This window comes from Tasmannia lanceolata, unplaced genomic scaffold, assembly GCF_043159265.1.
Source record: "Tasmannia lanceolata isolate RefF3 unplaced genomic scaffold, GAP_Taslan_0.1 ptg000006l, whole genome shotgun sequence".
Classification (NCBI taxonomy): domain Eukaryota; kingdom Viridiplantae; phylum Streptophyta; class Magnoliopsida; order Canellales; family Winteraceae; genus Tasmannia; species Tasmannia lanceolata.
Window position 1 is genome coordinate 12,905,543 of NW_027518683.1, and position 20,361 is coordinate 12,925,903.

General features: G+C 38.2%; 1 protein-coding gene across 1 annotated transcript; it reads left to right on the plus strand.

The window, feature by feature from the left end:
* The first annotated feature begins 3,614 nt into the window (after positions 1–3,614).
* On the plus strand, positions 3,615–15,383 carry LOC143879762 (uncharacterized). Its single transcript, XM_077382305.1, has 5 exons — positions 3,615–3,897; positions 4,777–6,112; positions 7,882–8,151; positions 11,079–11,234; positions 14,942–15,383. Exons 1-5 carry the CDS (start codon positions 3,890–3,892, stop codon positions 15,059–15,061), a joined length of 1,890 nt encoding a protein of 629 aa, XP_077238420.1. The 5' UTR covers positions 3,615–3,889; the 3' UTR covers positions 15,062–15,383.
* The last annotated feature ends 4,978 nt before the right edge of the window (positions 15,384–20,361 follow it).

Consider the following 20,361-nt stretch of genomic DNA (forward strand, 5'->3'; position numbering starts at 1 on the left):
CATGTCGCTAGGTGTTTTTTATTATCGAGATGGGCTTTAACATACCCGGTTTGCTACTTGGTAGACTGCTTTGTCTTTAAGAAAGATCTAGGTCCATGATGGTGCCATGTGAGCTTAGAGAAACTTGGTTAACGTTAATCTAAGAGTTAATTTTGGTTTTATATACAATTCCTGGTTTGTAATGGATGTGAAGCTCCGTGATTTTTATTGCTCTATTCTGGAAAGAGTGAAGAACTGAATTTCATTGCACTGAATGGAAGGATGAAGGATTTATTTTTCTGATTAGTTTACTGGTTATACTCGAAGTTCAACATGGATTCTTCATGCTGCATTATTCAAATAGCTTCAGATTGTTCATGATGTCCAATGGAATGCCTGAGACCTGGATGCTTGACTTTTTAATCAGTTATCGTGTGAGGAAAAAGAGAGAGGCGGGGGGTTTAGGGTGGGGCATGAAGCACTGAAACTGGATTGATAAATTTTTCCTCAGAGTAGCAACTGTTTTATTCATGTAGCAATTGGCAATCGACCTACTAATCTACCACGCAAGAACCAATCAGGGAGTCAGTTGCTAGCACTTCATATGTTGTTTTAGAAGCAAATCTGTTATGCAGTACGAGTCTCTTTGAAGTCCCAATTTGCTAACATCCTAACAATGGCATTGTCTAGAGATTGCCATACATATCTTTTCAGATTTTGATGCATTCTGTGCATATCTTGTGTTTATGGATGGCATTAAACACCCATTGTTATATTTTATCTAGTATGTAATCTGTCTGAAACAAGAGAGGTACATTCTGGGCAAAGGTAATAGGTTATTGAATTGGGTTTGGATGTAGAAAGACTGTTGGTGAGTGTTTAGATAATAAATAGTCACAGTTGTGAACTGAACTAATAAATTTGGTTTATGTTTGCGACAGCTGAACGCTCATCTTAAAGTTTTTCTTTCCATTTCTACTGTGTTTCTTTTCCATTTCCTTTCCAGTTGTCGCGTAATTTTCATTTCCTTTATTTTCCTTTCTTTTCTGTTGAAAGCAACTGAACAGACCCTTGGTGTTTTTTCCTCAGGTGTGGAGAAGAAGAACGTGAGTTGTTCTTAGTTTTCTTAGTTTTCTCTCTTGTGATTTCCTTTTGTAATGAAAAAGGTGGTTTTCTATTTTGTTTAGAGAGAAGTGTGTCCATGGAAGAGCAAAAGAAGGGTTGTGGGTTGATGAGATTGTGTTTATTTTTTATGTTTTGTGATCTTGTTATCTTTTCTCTAACTCGCCTGTGGATACAGGTCATTGTGCCAAATCAATTAAAGCTCGTGTTCCTTGTCTTGCTCTCTTGTGATCTCGTGTGGTCGCTTTTTGTCCTAGCCGCATTTTGTCCACAATTCGTATTGTTTGTCCAGAATCCTTAGTAAGGGTTAATAACGGGTGACGATGCATTATGCAAATAGTACTTCTCTGGTGGCTTTGGTTAGATATTATATGCCTCTCAATTTACACTGGCTATGGTTAGGCTCGTTGATATCACCAGCTTTCTCTCATTTGATAATTCATTTGGTGTGACTGAGAAACAAAAAATGAAAATGAAAATCAGAAGGTCACCGTTCGACAATCTGGATGTACAAAGCCTGTTTCTTTCCTTTTCGCCATTCGTATGGCTAACATTAGAAAAAAATCAGATTTTCCAGGAAAGGAGTCTGAGTCGCTTCGGAAGATTCTCATTATTCACTTGGGTGAATCCCACTTGTATTACAAGGAGGTTCCACCCTTGTTAAGCATTCTAAGGTTTCAAATAAAGATAGAGTCCACCTTCTAGAACCAGAAAGTCCTCTGATCAAACGGCTAAAATTGTTGCATCGGTGTTAACCTGATCTACGGATGTTTTGAATTCCACTTGTATTATTGGCAGGCTCAAGTATCATACAATTCCTGTGAGCATAGCAGCCAAAGAAAATTAGAAAAGCAACGTAGATCGTCTCATTGCCACTGAATTCCCCTACGCTCGTTAAATTCGGGTAACTACATCAAACTCGTGGAACTCGTTCGTGTCTGAAACTGAGGCTACCTTGCAGAACCAGGCAGAACCGGTTTGGTTCAATCTTACCCGATCCAATCCAAACAAGTCGGAGAATATCATTGTTGGATTGGAAAGAGGAAACTCTTAAAAAGACTGACCGTTAGGCTCTTTCCTAACCATCATTTTTGGGCCCCAGTTATCACACATGCACGTGATTGGTAGTTCACTGATATGACCCGCAAACACTGAGTCCAGCTCATTTTCATTGTGGCCGTCGTGATTTTGATGATTTGAGCCCCATGTTCTATTAGGCTTATCTACTGTTTCCTTCAAAAGATAAGTCTGTCTTTTGAATGTCCTATTCTTACACATGAGATGTGTGTTTGTCATGGGACCATGTGTGTCGCCTCACGACGGTTCACCAGATCAATGGTCCCCATTATACCCATATATATTGTTAGGATTGATCCCAACGGATGGTCCACCTAGTTGGGTTTCTATTACGATCAGATCCTTTTTAAAGTGCTATTGACCCCTTGTTCTTAGTCTGGGTCACAATCAATTTGAAGTCAGACCATCCATCATAGGTTCTGCTTATGTTGTACACCAGGGCTTAGTGTTAGCGGAGGGAAGGGGGAAGAGACTCTGAGAGGAGAATCATCGAGGATCTGATTATGAAAAGGATCTAAATTGAAAAGGATTATGAAAAGGATCTAAATTGAAAGGGAAAGGTGTGCGTACTCGGTCGAGTAGATAAGCTTATCTACTCGGTCGGGTTAAAAACAGTGAGGGCCCACATTTTTTGGGTGATCCAAACCATTCATTTGAAAGGCCCTTACCTAGATAGGGTGTCCACAAAAAATCAGCCCCATAGGATCATCCTAACCCATGCAACAGTGGAGGGAAAAATGGACAAACACAGCTTGTCCACAAATCTGCCTATTTTTCCCTCCACTGTTTGATGGGTTAGGATGATCCTATGGGGCTGATTTTTTGTTTATCTACTCGGTCGGGTTAAAAACAGTGGGGGCCCACATTTTTGGGGTGATCCAAACCATTCATTTGAAAGGCCCTTACCTAGATAGGGTGTCCACAAAAAATCAGCCCCATAGGATCTCCTAACCCATGCAACAATGGAGGGAAAAATGGACAAACACAGCTTGTCCACAAATCTGCCCATTTTCCCCCTTTTTAGTAGAGTTTTTAAATGTTATGAAAATATACTCCATGAAAAATAATATAAGCGAACAAAAATACGAAGGGTAGTTTCATACTTTGGTCGTATAACGTATCTAGAGTAGGTTTCAAAAATCTATTTTGGGTTAAGTTCTGAAATAATTCTGGACCTTAGGATATGGATCATTGGATCCAGTTACTGTGTCAAAATCCTGTCCATTAACACAGTTATTCAAACTAGGCGTCTTTACCTTTCCATTTTCAGCTAGGCACGCGTGTATTGGGCTCATTAGACCGGTCGGTGCAGTTTCGTATATATCCTACGGAGTTTCGACCGGACTGGACCGGACCACCTTATGGTGGTCCCAGGTTCACTCCTCCCGGACCGCTGGCCCGGTTTGGTTTTAAAACACCACCCGGCCACCCCCAAGTCCCAAGTCCCAAGGCCCAATCAATCACTTGCCCAAGATATCGGGAAAATACACATACACCGAATTCCCTAACATACGGTCGTCCCTCTCCGAGATACGCGACCATTTTCAGGATTTTGAGGGTTTTAGGGGGGCTCGAAAAGATGGAGAAAGGGTGAAAGGAGATCGTTTGCAGAAAGATGACTTTCTTGACGGCCAATGGGAGACGATGCTGGCAATAAGAGATCGCAATCAGCATATTTTGGCCGGATTCCGTTGCTGGAAAATCAATCCCCATGTTAAGGTCAGATTCAGCTCCTTATATTTCCCCGATTTTCTCTATTTTCTCTTCGTTAGCTTTATTCTGATCTTATTTATGGCCTGTGGTTTCGATATTGCAATTCTCGCATCTTGCTCGGTCTGATTCAATTGTTTTCTGCTTGTATCTTGAGATGCGGATTAGGTCGATGTGTTTCTATTGCTTTTCGTCTTGAATTGGTGGAAATTTTGATTTTCTGCTGTAATTTTGATCTATTTAGTCAGGCAGATAGAGCTGTAGATTAGGTTTTTTGTAGAATTCTAGGTTTCGTTGAAATTCTATTGCTTTTTTCATCTTCAACTGGTAGAAATTGTAATTTTCTGCAGTAATTTTGATCTATTTAGTAAAGAAGATAGAGCTATAGATTAATTTTTATTTTTTTTTATAGAATTCTTTTTGTAAGATCGAAACATGTTCTTGTTTTTTTTTTTTTTCTTTCTATGCGATATGCTTTCTTTCTTCACTCTCTGTTTATTGTGAAAAAAATAAAAATATGAACCTCAATTCAATGCACAATTCGTGGATTGAATTGTCGGGAGTATTGTAATTTAAATTCTCGAATTTTCCTTTTGTTTGTTGATCTCTCCATGTTGGTATCTATCTGCATCCATTTATCTTTACCCTTCACTAATCATATGTATTGGACAATTGTATCTACAGTTACAGCACACTCAAATCAGTAACTGATGCTATTGAATTGGTTCCTCATTTCCGAAATTTAAATATCAATATAGCTGGATTTCTTTTATGGAGTCATGTTTTATGTACCCTGCATGCGTAGTGCAAAATAATTAGTGATCTTATGGATAAAAATTAATAATTAGTTATTTTCAGAGAAACTAATGACATTTCCTTGGTATGCAGCTTTATGGCATTTCGAAACATTATGCGAATTGGGAACGCTTTTTCAGCGAGCAAGACATCTAGCATTTCGGCTGTTAGGAATCATGGGACACTTGATGCACTTGGACTGCCTTCCTCCCAACGTAGACTATATTCACAATATAAATTTTCTAGTAAGGGTTGTCTTTCTTTTACAGTATTCAAAGCTGCGGTAAATCTATGCACGCCGAGGTGTACCAGGAACATCTCTGTCCTTTCATCAAGTAATTCTATGGCATATCATGCACATGTTGCTTGGAAAAGGCTTTCTCAATTATGTTCCTACAGAGGGCCAGTTTTTCCACCAATAAGTAGGATTGCATGTGCCGTGAGCTTTGCCTGTACTCGGTCACACCTAATTCCTAGTGTTTTTGCCTTCATTGTTGGAGAGGCAGCATGGACTCAAAGGGCTTGGGCAGATGCAGAGCACTTCCCGGCAAGTAATGCTCTGTATACTCGAGCGCAAGATGGGCAGATTTATTTCACTTCCTTCATTTATTCAGTTCTGGAGGGCCTATGTATGTTTCTAAGAGTGGTCTATTTGGCTATTTTATTCTCACCTACAGTAGCAATGGCTCCATTTGTGGATTCTTTTGGTGATAATTTCAGGAAAACATGGCTTCACCTGGTCCATATTACTCTAGAACAAGCGGGTCCCGCATTCATAAAATGGGGTCAGTGGGCAGCTACACGACCAGATCTCTTCCCTAGAGATCTATGCACTGAGCTGACCAAGCTTCACACCAAAGCACCGGCACATAGCTTTGCCACCACTAAGAAAACTATCGAGAGAGCCTTTGGTCGCAAGCTTTCAGAAATTTTTGAGGATTTTGAAGAGGAACCGGTAGCATCTGGAAGTGTTGCGCAAGTACATCGAGCTTCTTTGAGATTTCAATACCCAGGTCAAAGAGTCAAGCCCATTGTAGTTGCAGTGAAAGTTAGGCATCCTGGTGTTGGTGAAACAATTAGAAGGGATTTCACAATTATTAATTTGGTTGCCAAAATTTCAAGGTTCATACCAACATTGAATTGGTTGAGACTAGATGAAAGTGTGCAACAGTTTGCTGTTTTTATGATGGCTCAGGTTGATCTTGCGAGGGAAGCTGCCCATTTGAGTCGTTTTATTTATAATTTCCGTAGTTCGAAGGATGTATCCTTCCCAAAGCCTTTATATCCGCTTGTGCACCCTGCTGTTTTGGTGGAGACTTATGAACAAGGAGAAAATGTTTCACACTATGTTGATGAGCTTGAAGGCAATGCTCGAATCAAAAGTGCTCTTGCTCATATCGGAACTCATGCACTCCTGAAGATGCTTCTGGTATGCTTTCTACTATATTTTAATTTGTTATGAAGTTTGTTTTTTATCTAACAATTTACATGGTTTTTATTAGCATATATTTATAGATAATTGTGAAATAAGTACTGCGCCGAAGGTCACCAGTGAAGTTATATTTATTTATACATTCATATAATGTGGATCACTTTATTTGATGTTACTAATTAGGGGTTACCCATTTCGATGGTGATAATGTGAATGATCATAAAAGCAACTTTTCACCTACAAATCTTTGCTTGCTAATGCTTGTGCATGTGAATATGCATGAACATGCAACTAATCGCATGCTTAGAAACCATTGTTCTCATCTGAGTATAGCATGGAACAGTGGCAGAGCCATGATTTATACATAAGGGGGGCAGGTCATACATAACGGGGCGTTATACATAAGGGGGACAGGATATACATAAGGCTGGGCCCAATTGAGTTGGGCCTATTATGAAGTTTGGCCCAATTCAAGAGGGGCAGATGCCCCCCTTATGCTACATGTAGCTCCGCCCCTGGCATGGAAGGAAACCACCTTCAAAAAAAATTTGTAGGACCAATTTATCTGGATCCACTGTAGTATTATCTGCAATCTCTGCTCAATCAAAATGGTTAGATCCCCAACCTTTGTTGCGGTCAGTCCATTGGCAGGCCCTCTGTGATTTCAGCATGATGTCACTAGTAAGGATCTATTCCAATCTCTCCATCTATTGAGCTTATGTCTTGAGAGAGGCGGGAGATGGAGTTTGAAGTGTTATGGGCTCTTTTGATTTGCAGCAAATGCCCTCCAAATTCATTGCTTTCCTGTATTTTTTGAGTAGCTCAGTTTTTCTTGGGTCTTCCTCTTGCTTTCTGTTGGTTTTGTTATGTATGAGTATTGTATAACTGCTTTCCTTAAAACTATTTAGTTAAGCAAAATTATTCTGTAAAATTTTCCTTTGACTGAATTTTAAGTATGAGTTAGAGTTTTCATCATATTTTTATTGAGTAAATTTTGTATCGTGCCAATCATTACATTTGTCCCTTGACTCCCTTCTGATTTATTATTTATTGTTCTCTCCGGTCATAAGTCAGAACACTGATTGTGGCTAAACCTGTGGTTGATTATAAACCATTTATGATGGCTGACTGCCACAACATCATACCGATAAATAAATTCAACAAGAGATATATGTCTTTCTATCATGCTTGAGAAGTGTACATGCTTCTTGTCATTTGCAACTTGAGTTCGTAGTCTTTCATGAAGCTATACCTCTGATTCATGATTTGGGCAAAACCTACAAATGTCTGCTCTGAGAGGTTTTATTGAAAAACATTTTGCACTTGATGAACTTTGTATTGAACTATGTACTCTGATTGCTGGTGTGTATCTTAGACATAGAATGAACTGGATTTATCATAAATTTGAATCTTTGATTAATTTATTCCTCCAGCTTTTCTGTAGTGTAGTTCTGCATTCCGATATATTCTCTGCATTTTTTTCAATTCAACTTTTTAATATTCTTCTTTCGATTTTTTCTTTTCTTCTAGGGTTTTGTACGATGGGCACCGACCCACAATTTATGATTGCAAAGCTATGGTGTTGGACCCTTTCTTTTATATTCTATATTGCAATAAAATGTTAACAGCTTTTACCACCTTTGAACTGGCTTTAGTTGTTTGTATAAAAGAAATTAAAGGAATTGGTTCAAACTATCGTACATGCATGAGTATCTTTTTTTTGAATGGTTTGCATAAGTATCTTCTTAGATGGCATTTTTTTTCAGGTGGACAATTTTGTCCATGCAGATATGCATCCGGGAAATATCCTTGTTCGAGTATCTCAGACAAAGCCTGCACGCAAATGGCTATTTAAATCCAGGCCTCATGTCATTTTCCTTGACGTTGGTATGACTGCTGAGCTTTCTAAGACTGATCGTGTCAATTTGGTGGACTTCTTTAAGGCTGTTGCACTTAGAGATGGCCGCACTGCTGCGGAGTGCACTCTGCGGTTATCAAAACAACAAAACTGCCCAGATCCAAAGGCCTTCATTGAGGTAATGTCTTTGCTGGCAGTTGATGAATTTGTGCTCTTTGTTGGCTTTTTCTTCACCTAGATTTTTAGTCAATCTTCCAGAAAGTTTATTGAATCTATGGGTTGTGTGTTTATTTGCACCAAAGATTTAAGTATCAACTGGCACCTAATGTGTGCGTTGTCCAACAAAGATACTGTATTTGTGGATTCAGTGTTGAATCTATTCATTAGATATAATGTACAATGGTTTTATTTTTGGATATATCATTTCAGTTGGATGTCGTGATACAAAAAAGATAATAGTACAAGAAAAAAAAATGTATTGCGGCTATTTCCCAATAGATTGTACTGTATTTTTTTTAATAGAGTGTTTGCATCGGTTCATTATCGTGTGATACAAGTGCATTTCTTTGGTTTCTCGTATGTATCGTTTTAATAGTTAAATTCTTAGTTTCCTTTGGTTAATTTTTTATGGGGCCATCCTATGGTCTATATTCTAATTTTTAAGTGTTCTTTGGGTGTCTTTTAAGTCCCTTAAGTTATAGGAGGGGTACCACATTTTTTCCCCACCAATATCACATGGGTTCTTCAAGTTGCAGGTGTTTAAAATGGGGCCCATATGTTTGTTACGAAAACCTTAAGGCCCGTTTGGATGCCGAGAAGATTTTGATTTGGATTTCTCACATTTGCAGCCCTTTTTGTGTTGTGATTTGGATCCGGATCAAATCCTTTGATTGCCAAATCAGCGACTGACAGTGAAAAAAAAAAAAAAACAGATTTCCAAATATGCTGTGGAAATAAGTAATTGGAAAGCCACAGATCTGGCAGTTTCCATCACCCTCTTTGCTCCTCAACCTCTCCCCTCCAGTAGGAAGTACCCCCTTCCCTCTCTATCTCCCTCAACATGAGCTGGCGGATCTATTCATTTTGTATTCAAAACTCAATTCCAAATCCAAATACAAAATATTAGGTATCCAAACGGGCCCTAAGTGATATTGACATATAAGTCATTTGTAATTAATCACATTAGTTGTTAAGTGACCCCAATGGCACACATTGCAATATAAAGGAGTCCTTGTAATTTTAGGACGTGAAGTGGGGTTAATTTCTATGATTAGTTAGGAGTCCTAGTGGGTTTGAAGGATCCTAGTTTACTTGTAGTAGGGAGAGTTCATGTAATAATTTTATTTCAATGAGGAGTAGTAGTTCAAGTATAATGGGAATCTTAATTAGACTAGATGTTGTCTTGCAACAAGGATTATGAGTCTTTTTTTTCAATTTTCGTATGGCTTGCGTAGCCTCTAAACATGAAAGGCCTATTGGCCCTAAAAACAATTGAATATGAATAACAACTGATGCTATGTTATATTGATTGATTGGTTGTAATGTACGATGCTTCATCTCTTAAGGTGTGTTGCCTAGAAAAAACCTGGTGTGACTCCAAGTTAGTTTTCTATCCCCGACTCCCATTTCATTCTTCTCTTTATGTATTCGATCTCGCATTCTCTCTTTTCTCCCCTCACTTTCTATCACCTTCCCTTCTACTCTCTCTCACGCCACATGGTTGGGTTTATGACCCACCCCATTCTACCTTTATCATTTGCCTTTTTTTTATCTTGGTTTCTTTCTGAATCTTGATTTTATTGTTCCCTTTCTTTCTTTCTTTCTTTCTTTCTGCTGTTTCTCTTTTCAGAAAAGTAATCTGTGAACCCCGGATTCACATCAATTTTGTTATCCCAACATTTCCTCAAGTTGACTATATATAAATGTAGGTGATCAATCTAATATTTTTCTTAATTCTTTGCTAAAAATTTTGGTCATTGTATGCAGTAGTTTTCTATGGAAGCATGAGACAGTTTCTCTTTAAAGAAGCCATGTGAAATGACTAATTCCTCAAGCAGTTTGGTTAGCACAAAAATGGCTTTGGATGTAGTCCTATATGTGACATTCCCTTTCCCCATTCGTAACACTCCCGCCCATTGTTCTTACATGTTTTATTAAATTTAGAGAAACTCAATTTTGAATTGTATCTTATAGTAGCTTTGTTTCTCTCAGCAAAATTCCTCATTATGTGGCATGCACTTCTGTTGTGTATGTATGTATTATACCAAACATATATTGTCCTAGAAAATAAAGTGGTAGTTTTGAGATGAAAATTCCGAGGATCTTGTTTTTCCAGAATTTTACAGTTAACACTTCTAGGTGTATTACAAAGGAAAAAAATGTTTATCTGTTCTGTTTATGAACTATTTGTTTGATAGTTTTTATGGTATACTTTTTATAATAATTATAATTTTATGAGATAGTTGTACATATCTTTTTTCTGGATTTAAACTGAATGTCTGCACCTGACTCTGATAAACTATCCGTGTTTCATGTATCTAAATATCTTTGATCTCATGCATAAATTTTTATGATCTTCTAACCTGGCACCATTTCATTGCTATAATGATGCTAATGTATGTTTTGGGTAGATGATTCCAGGGAATCATATTCCGACTTCTCCAGCTATTTCTGGTAATAGCAGTGAAATCAAAGGTCCATCTGGTTATGACTTTTCAGTAGAAGTCGGCTGATTTTCAATACATCGTTTGTTTAATTTTTTTATTCCAGCAATACAAAACCATCACTTAATATTGGTTACTTGACATCACGTGGAGTAATTAGAAAAAGGATTATCCATTTCGAAATCAATGTTTCAGGATTGGCCTATTGTTTTATTTGAACCAACTTTAGAAATGCTGGGAATGGAATTTCAATTTGTATAATTTGGCTTTCCGTAGTGTTTTTCATGCTGAATGTCACCTTGTAATTGCCTGCTCTGTTCTTTTGTTCATTTTTATGCATTGTTGCTACTTTCCTTTCTAGTAATCATAGTTTCAGATTGCTCTTCCCACTTTTTTTATATTCAGATTTCTGTTGTCTGACCTTTTCTTCTACTGACAATAGGAAGTCGAAAGATCATTTGATTTTTGGGGTACCGCAGAAGGTGACATTGTCCATCCTGCTGAGTGCATGCAGCAATTGCTTGAGAAAGTCCGTTGCCATAAAGTCAATATTGATGGCAATGTTTGCACTGTGATGGTAACCACTTTGGTTCTTGAGGTAATCTCTTAGTTCATTTGGATTTACATCTTAATGAATGTGTATGCCGCCACCTGTGTAATACATGTGTGCGTGTTTGCGCGCGCACTTATTTGGATTTTTCTCTTGCATGTGGCATTCCTTTTTTTTCCCTTGTAGGTTGAAATTCCACATCATTCTGTCGGTTTTTTTTTATCACGTGTCTGTTATTTATGAATGTGCTGTTTTTTACTCTAAATCTGATTAGTCATTAGTTTTCTCCACGTTTTTATTGCACCTTCTGACGATCATGAAATGTTCATTTTGTTTTATCAAGCTCTGTTTTATTCATGAGCCATGAAAATATTAGTTCATTCTTGCATAGGAGTTTAAATTTGAACTAATCTAGTTTTTATTTTCTATGTTGGACTTGTAATACCGGGAATAATGTTTCTACATGTATGGTAGTGGAGACATGAATAAATACCTCAAATGGGTTCTACCTCCTCCTGGGAAGTTGAAGCTAAACTTCCATAGCTTGAGTATTGGAAACTCAGGCCTGACTGGCATTGGAGGGCTTTTGAGGAATGCTGATAGAGAGGCGCTCTGTCTTGCATGGATTCGGATTCGCATGTTGGGATCCGACACGGATTTGAGGTGTCGGATTTGGCAAACCCCAAAAAGTAGGATTACACTAGCTCAAAATACATTGGGGACCCACATTGTTTGGGTGATCCAAAGCATTCATTTGATGGGCCCTAACATAGATAGGGTGTGCCCAAAAAATCAGCTCCATAGGATCATCCTAACCCTTCGAACCGTGGAGGCAAAAAATGGACAGATTTGTGACGGTTTATACACGTCCATTTTACCTCCACAAATCGTAGGGTTGGGATGATCCTATGGAGCTGATTTTTTGTGGACACCCTATCTATGTGAGGGCCAATCAAATGAATGGTTTGGATCACCCAAACAATATGCCTTCCACCGTATTTTAAGCTAGTGTGTAGATAACTTTTCTACACTTGTGTGTAGAAACCGTTTTCTCATATATATATATGAGAAAAGTGTTTCTAAGCACGTGCTTAGATAAACTTATCTAAGCACGTGCTCAAAAACACATGTGGCCCACATTTTTTGGGGGATCCAAAGCATTCATTTGGAAGGCCCTTCCATGGATAGGGTGTGTACAAAAAATCAGCCCTATAGGATCATCCTAACCCAATCAAAGTTGAAGTGGAAAATGGACAGACACTGTGTGTCCATGTTTTTGCCCATTTTCCCCTCCACAAATGGCAGGGCTAGGATGATCTCATAGGGCTGATTTTTGGTACACACCCTATCCATGGAAGGGCCTTCCAAATGAATGCTTTGGATCCCCCAGAAAATGTGGGCCACATGTGTCTTTGTGCATGTGCTTAGATAAGCTTATCTAAGCACGTGCTTAGAAACACTTTCCTCTCTCTCTCTCTCTCTCTCTCTCTCTCTCTCTCTCTCTCTCTCTCTCTATATATATATATATATATATATATATATATATATATATATATATATTTCATGAAAAATTTGAGGGTGGAGGGTCGAGACGAGTTTTTATTAAAAGTCGAAGGAGGAAGGGCGTCGTTGTTCGAGGGTCGAGGCGCTAGGTTTTTTATTAAAAGAGTACGAGTTGTGCTTTCATATTAAAAAAAAAGTGAATAAGAAAACATGTTTGAAAGGAAAATATGTAGGATTCACATTTTAAACGAGACAACGATGAGTCGGATTCACCCGAAAAAAAAAACAGGATTCTTGTGGGATGCGGCTGCGACAAGAATCCAGGACTGTCCTTGGCGTCCGGGAACAGGCACCACAGACCTATACGAATCCATGTCTGATTCGCATGTGGAGACGTGTCGACCCGGATTCAGCATAGGGGTGCAAAGAATCCATGCAAAACAAGAGGCGCTATGAGATTTTTTGGGCCGATCGGTAGGACTCTACTGAGGCAGAGGTTCAAACTCTTCTTAATGGGATTTAGTTTGCTGATCAATCTTAGCTAGATCATATTATTGTTGAGGGAGATTATCATCTTAATGTTGAGGAAGATTCTCAATGTAGTCAGATGGGGGAGAGCCGGTCTTAGCTATTCTTGGAGATTTGTTGATGCTCTAGGAGTGATTCTAGACACTTTGGAGGGCCACGATATTGAGATCCAACACAATGGTGATTGACCATACTGATCACTTGACAATGAGACAATTTTGTTTCTTGATCACATTCCTGTTCATGTCTTCTCTTTTGCTTCTTGCCCCGTTTCTTTAATAAAATTTCCACCATTCAAAAAATGAATTTTTAATTCTAAGTATATTGGCTTTCCTAATTTGGGTCAGTCTTGTTTGGTTCTTTTAAGTCACCTAGTCCGGTAAGGTTTCTTTGAGAGCCTTTTAGAAGTTGACTTTCCTTAATGGACACGAGGCTCATTAGTTCTACAAAGACTTTTTGAAGATGAAATTTATCTTTCGTTTTCTTTTGATTAATTTTTTATTTCAAAATTGCATGGAGCAAGATTGCTTGAAAATCTTGTTTTTCAAATATCCGTTGTTTGTTCAAGGTTGGGCGTAGTCAATTAGGTGATCAAGATTTTTGGGTTTGAGTGAGTGGGGGATGTGATTCAACCTATATTGTTTGTTGTCTGTAAACTACTTGCATGTCATAGAGCATCTGATGGTATTCCTAGTTTGGTAATGGTATGCGTGTGCTACATGCAACTTATTAGCTGTATATACATACCTATTTCTGTTACCTTCTGAGTAGCCTTCATAGATGACCTTTCTTCCCTCCACTATCCTTCACTGCCTTATAAAATCTCCTCCAAATTACCATACGTAAGATTCTAAACAACCCTAGATCCTTAATCTCAACCTTCAATTTTAATACGATCCTACCATAATTTACTGAACAAACCTTTTGTGAACCTATTAAAACTTTTTTTTTTTTTTTTGAATGGCTGTGAACCTATTAAAACTTTTTTTATTAGGTTTTTTTGTGAACCTATTAAAACTAACTCTTAAAAAATTAATAAAGTCTATCATTTTCATCACTGGACTTTGGGCTACTTTTTTGAGGGCCAAAACTATGGAATCTAGCAAAGCCTATGGCAATATTTGTTATTATATAGATTGCTTAAAACAGACACCCTGTGGAAGTTATGCCTCCGTAAGTCTTCTCATCAATTTGAAGGACGTGTATTCAAACTGCACTGGGTCTGACAGTTGCTACTTTATGGCATGCTTATCTATGGCCATGGATGATTTGGTCACAAGAGAGCTGTTAGATTAAAACCAAGTAATATGTGAGGGAAGATTCCATTCACGACACGACAACCATTAGATTCTGATAATTAGTTTGTCTGATTATAAACAACGGTTTAAACACATATTCGTGACACTTGTGTGGCCAAGCTTTACCAATTGCTTGATTGGACATTTTACAAACTGTTCTGCAAAAGCTTCAATTATTTGTTATTGCACCATTTGTTAAAACACGCATGTGAAATTAGTTTACTTGGGGACACATGCATACTAGGAGAACAGGTGAAGGTCTGTGCTAATTGCTTGATTCTAGGTCTACATCTAACTTATGTCTATGGCTTATAGTACTGGTAGATGATATGTTTTTTTTTCTTGTTGTAGAGCATTTGTCCAAAAAAAAATGACATCTAGAATCTTATATTCAAAGTTTCTGACTCCCTCGTGTCTTTTTTGCAGGGCTGGCAACGCAAGCTTGATCCAGATTACAATGTGATGCAGACGCTACAGACATTGTTATTCAAAGCTGACTGGGCGCAGTCTCTTTTCTACACGATTGGAGGACTCATGGCACCATAAATGGTGCTCTCGCCCATTGTTGTTCTTCCCAAACAATTTTGAGAGTCTGAAAGCTTACATGTCCTTTTTTTCTTCTCTTTAAGGTACATCCTCAATCCATAGAAAATAATTTTTGGCCTGTCTTAGGTCTGTGCCTGCATTTTATTACTCCATTGTTTGGTTTGGCGTAAATTTTCTGTAGGCCGACAATTTTCTCCCTATTGTATTTTTTGTTTATTTATTTTTCTGATCCGTACAAGTCATTTGAGATTCAGAACTGCACAACTGAAAGCAGTTAAAAGGGACACCGAGGAAATAAAATAAAGTGTTAAATCCTTTTTTCTTTTTGTTGTCATTTCCTTCATGCTCATAGCACTTCTCTTTTGGTTTCATTCTTGCTTTGATTGATGTCCTTTTATATTATGATGCCAGTGATAGTGAGTCATCTCTGAACTCTATATTCATGAATTTATTTCACTGGAGGATAGTGTTAGTGTTGTTTGCTTGCTTGCTTAGCATACTACATTTTTTTGTAGTCTTCTGATTTAAAACATCCTCATTATCTGAGAAATGGGAATTGCTAGCGTCCATCCCAAAAGGCATTTCGCGGCTAGTCTGTTGCAAGTCAGACCAGCCATCTAGTGAATGAAGACAACAGCTTTTGTCTCCATTCACGAGGTGGCTGGTCTCACGTGCAACAGACCAGCCGCGAAAAGCCTTTTGTGATGGACCTTAGCAAATCCTCTGAGAAATATAGACATCTATATAATGAGGCCCAAGAATTCTCCATCCTTCAAAAAATTGCCTTGTCAGACTCGTGCAGCGAGGGCATGCATGTTGGCAGGGAAAAATCTTAGTACGTATGGGGCTGTTTGGATACATGGATTTTATAATCCAGGTTTTAGTTTGAAAGCGGTATAAAATTCTGGATTTTACAATCCTTTATCCTGGATTTTAAGTTAGAAGTTTTAGAAACAATCCTTTATCCTGGATTTTATAATCCAGGTTTTAGTTTGAAAGCGGTATAAAATTCTAAATTTTACAATCCTTTATCCTGGATTTTAAGTAAGAAGTTTCAGAACACACACACGCATGCACGCACACGCACACACAAACAATTTCCGCATCTCCAAACAGCCCTAAGGCCCTGTTTGGATCATTGTTGCCGGAAACACCTAGGGGGTGGGAAGCATGTTTCTGAAGCTGGAAATGATACGCTTCCGGAATGTATGGAAGCGCATTTCCGAAACGTGGGAAGCGTACTTCCATGTTTGGGGAAGCGCTTTTCGGGCTTTTTGGAATCGCTCGGGATTTCATGTCGTTTTTCTCTTCCTCTTGCCTCTTTTTAGTTCTCTGATGAAGAACTTGAGAAATATAGGAAATTGGGTATTTACATGCAAAGTTATTCAAGCAAATGGTTCTATTTACTTAAGATTTATATGTAAATAGGGAATGCATCCATACTTTTTTCATGATAAATTGGGGACTCCAAAGTGGTGAGATAGGGGTAGGGTGGGTGAAGTGGCTAAAAATCAATCTGGAAACTAGTGTGGAAGTGGCTAAAAACCAGGAATCAGTTGATCCTATTTTGAGTATTCGGTTTCCTGGTTTTCAGTAACTTCGACGTTGGGTTCCGGATTCTTGTTTCCAGATCAAAATAGGATCGACTGATTCCTGGTTTTTAGCCACTTCCAGGCTAGTTTCCGGATTGATTTTTAGCCACTTCACCCACTCTACCCCTATCTCACCACTATGGAGCCACCGATTTGTCACAAAAAAAATTTCCTAGTGGCCAGACATGCCTTTGTTTGATCAGCTCGCGACCCGTTCACCGTTAGGTGAATGACAATGGTAAGATCAACACTTCAGGGCATGGTGATGATTATATTATACTCACATCTCTTTTGACTTGGATTATGTTCCCAATGTTTGAGAATACGATCTTTTCTAATTAATATAAGCTGTGCCAGTTCAAAAACAAAATATTTGAGAATACGAGATTTACGTAGGCCATCATGTTAGATAGTCATGTCCATGGGTGAAGGCAATCCAAAATCCTCCTATATATGTGAAGATTATAATACAATACAGGGTTTAGAATCAAAACCTTAAATAAAATTTCAACGACAGATAATATATAGGGGGGATAGAATTTGAGACATAAATATTACACTTTGTTCGGGATGATGAACTGGGACAGTAGCAGGTCTCCTTGCACGCAAAAAGATAGTGGATGGGGAATGTGGTACCTAACTTCTCACTTATGTTATGTGATTTTCTTAGTGATTCGACGACCGTAAGTCACTCAGTGCTCCAGCCTGACTAATAAGGAGAAATGAAAGCAGAATGAGTTCGGATGAGATGTTGGTTATGAAATAGCTTAGTTGGTTGAAGGTAAGTGAAACTAAAGAACTGGCTTAGCTGTTCTACAAAGGGGAAAAGCTAAGGTTACAGAGTCACTTAGCCGTCTACAAAGGGAAAGGCGTAGGGATGAGACGCCCGCGCAAGGACCTCAATTCTCATTAGGAGGTCGAACCAAGGACCTATGGAAGTCGGGGCTACCCCGTCCCCATGGCAACGCAACAGTGTTTTGTTGAGAAATGAACAAAATACTCATGCCTTAATGTTTTTACTCCTATTTACCATTGGAATTGGATTTCTATCGGTGTTATTTATTTATTTGGCTGTAGGATCAGGCTACCGTCAAACTCCGTCAGTGTTTTTCACAGCGTCAGGTTGGCAGCTACCGTAAACTTTGCCACTTTTCTATGAAATGAATCCTATAGAGCCGACCCCAACTAGTTTGGGACAAAGGCTTAGTTGAATTGAGTTGAGTTGATTAGGCTACCGTCCCCTTCGCAACCAATATAATGATATAGGACTGTACATTCAGCGAAAGGTGGCTCAATGGGCTTCGCGGAATAGACATTTTTTTTTCCAGAACTAACTGGAGTTTCCAAATAGAATGGAATGCCATGGTGGTGCGCCAAGATGTTTCTTTCTAGCATGGCTCATAGAAATCTGTTACTTCTAGGGTTATATTGGGAATGCCAAATTTTGCTCAGAAGATCCTAGAAAAATATTAGGTCACCAAAAAGAAGAAAAACAAAAAAAATAACAAGTTAATTCTTGTAAACTCTTAAATCAAGAGCTATTAAAAGAGTGAAAAACTAAGTGAGGAATGCGATTATTGAAACAAGAGACTTGGAATAGCGTTTTTTTATAATATTGAACAGAGAGAATTAATAGCCAGAGCTCTCTGATAACATACAAATTTCCACAAAAATATACACCCATCTCTGGTCTGCAAAAGAGGTTGTGTTGAAAAATGAAAATATACGTGCTTGCTTGATATTGGCACCCCTACTGGGACAAGAACTCGGGCATGGCAAAACCAAAGCGACTCAATCAATGCTTGAACAATCCCTTGTGTTAGACCTCAAAAGCCCAACGTCAACCCAACCCAAGTAGGCTGGTTCGAAAGGGAATCCTGTCATTATATTCTACCCTAAAAATTGCTTTAAATAATCGATGTTAATGTCATTAATTCTGTCATTTTTATGAATTTTCCTAAATTACACCACTTATGCCCTCAAATTGCATTGAAAACTAAAGATCTTTCCCTAGAGAATTACCAGATCTTGGATCGATTCACTTTTAGCCGTTTATTTTTCTAATGACAATGCGGACGGTTAAGATCGGTTCGTCAAGGAAACTTTTGGGCTGTGCACAATCTGATGTGGGCCTCACCCACCAAGTGGTCCAATCCATTGTCTTTTTTTGAATATTTTGCTTGTAGAGGCAATGTCTGTATCTCTATTATTGAACATATTAGTTAAATAATTGCTTTGAATCTTATTGACTAATTTCTTGGAACAAAGATTGTTATTTTCTTTCTTAAGACGAGTTTGTTGGTTACGAGAGTTTGGAAGTCACATCTAGCCACCCTTCTCATCAGTGCAATTGATGGGACACATACATGGCAGATGAGGATGTAGAGGTGGGACCCCTAGAGAGCAGGGACATGACCTGGAGTGGATCACCAGTCATCTTCCCTCCATCTCCAAAGGAGACTAGATTAGGCCGATCCATGAAATGCACCATGGGAGCTTCTTCCTTTTCTTTTCTTTTTTAATTGCATTTCTCTCTGTTTTTTTTCCGTTGAGATGGAAATATAAAAATCAAAAACTAAGATATAATAGAATATAGTTTGCTAGATGCATAATTTGTTGGGCCCTCTGGTAGAAAGCTAGTCATTAAGGGAAGGGTGCCCAAGTCCTTGTGGCTTTGTTTCTTTCGACGTAAAAATGGACGTAAAATTTGTTTTATCTTCATTTTTACAACATAAAACAAATTTTGCATCCATTTCTATGTCGAAAGAAACGGCCTATAAGTCCTTCTAGCAAATTACTCATGAAGCCATTTTGCGGTCCCTCTTTTTCAAGGGAGAAGGACCACCTCATAACCATGATTTTAAATTTCGGTTTCGGACCCACCAAAATTTTGAAATTTCGGCCGAAATCCGGCGAAACAAGAAAAATACTATTTTATTCCATACAAGATTTTGGCCGAAATTATCGAAATTTTAGTAATTTTGGTTGAAATTTCAGTAATTTTGGTCAAAATTTCAGTAAAATATATAATTATTTTAAAAAAAAACAGGTTTTTGTTTGAAATTTCGGAAAAAAATGAAATTCCAAAATTTCGGACGAAATAAAATACCATTTCTGGTATATGTGATTTCGGTGTCGGTCTCGACCAAAATCCGAAATTTTCGGATTTCAGTCGAAATTTAAAACAACATAACTGAATTTGTCTAGTTCATTTGACCCATATGAGATGGGACTTCTCTCTTGAAAATGTGGGACTACAAAATATTGCTATTGTGAAATCGCCTAAGACAACCCACACCATAGGACGATCGAAACCGTCCATTTGATGGGCCACAACGTAAATAGGTTGTGACCCCAAAATAATTTCCATAGGATGATCCCAACCCTCTGATCTATAGATTTTTCTATAATATGCAGTTCCTCTATAGATCGGAAGGCCAAGATCATCTTATGGAAATGATTTTTTGGGCACAACCATATAAAAACTAGTAGTTTCCTTGCTACTTTGGGACTTGGAGATGTGTGGTTGTGAATTTATGTTTACTCCCAAATCCAAATCTTGTATTATTATTTTTTTTTTGATGGGTAAGCTGGGGTAAATCTTGTATTCTTGTATTCTTGTTACTATGGTTGCATTCCACCCCTCTTCCTGAGAAAAAAAAAAACACTAATGATAGACGCTTGCTTGCATTGCAAGTTCTGTAAGCA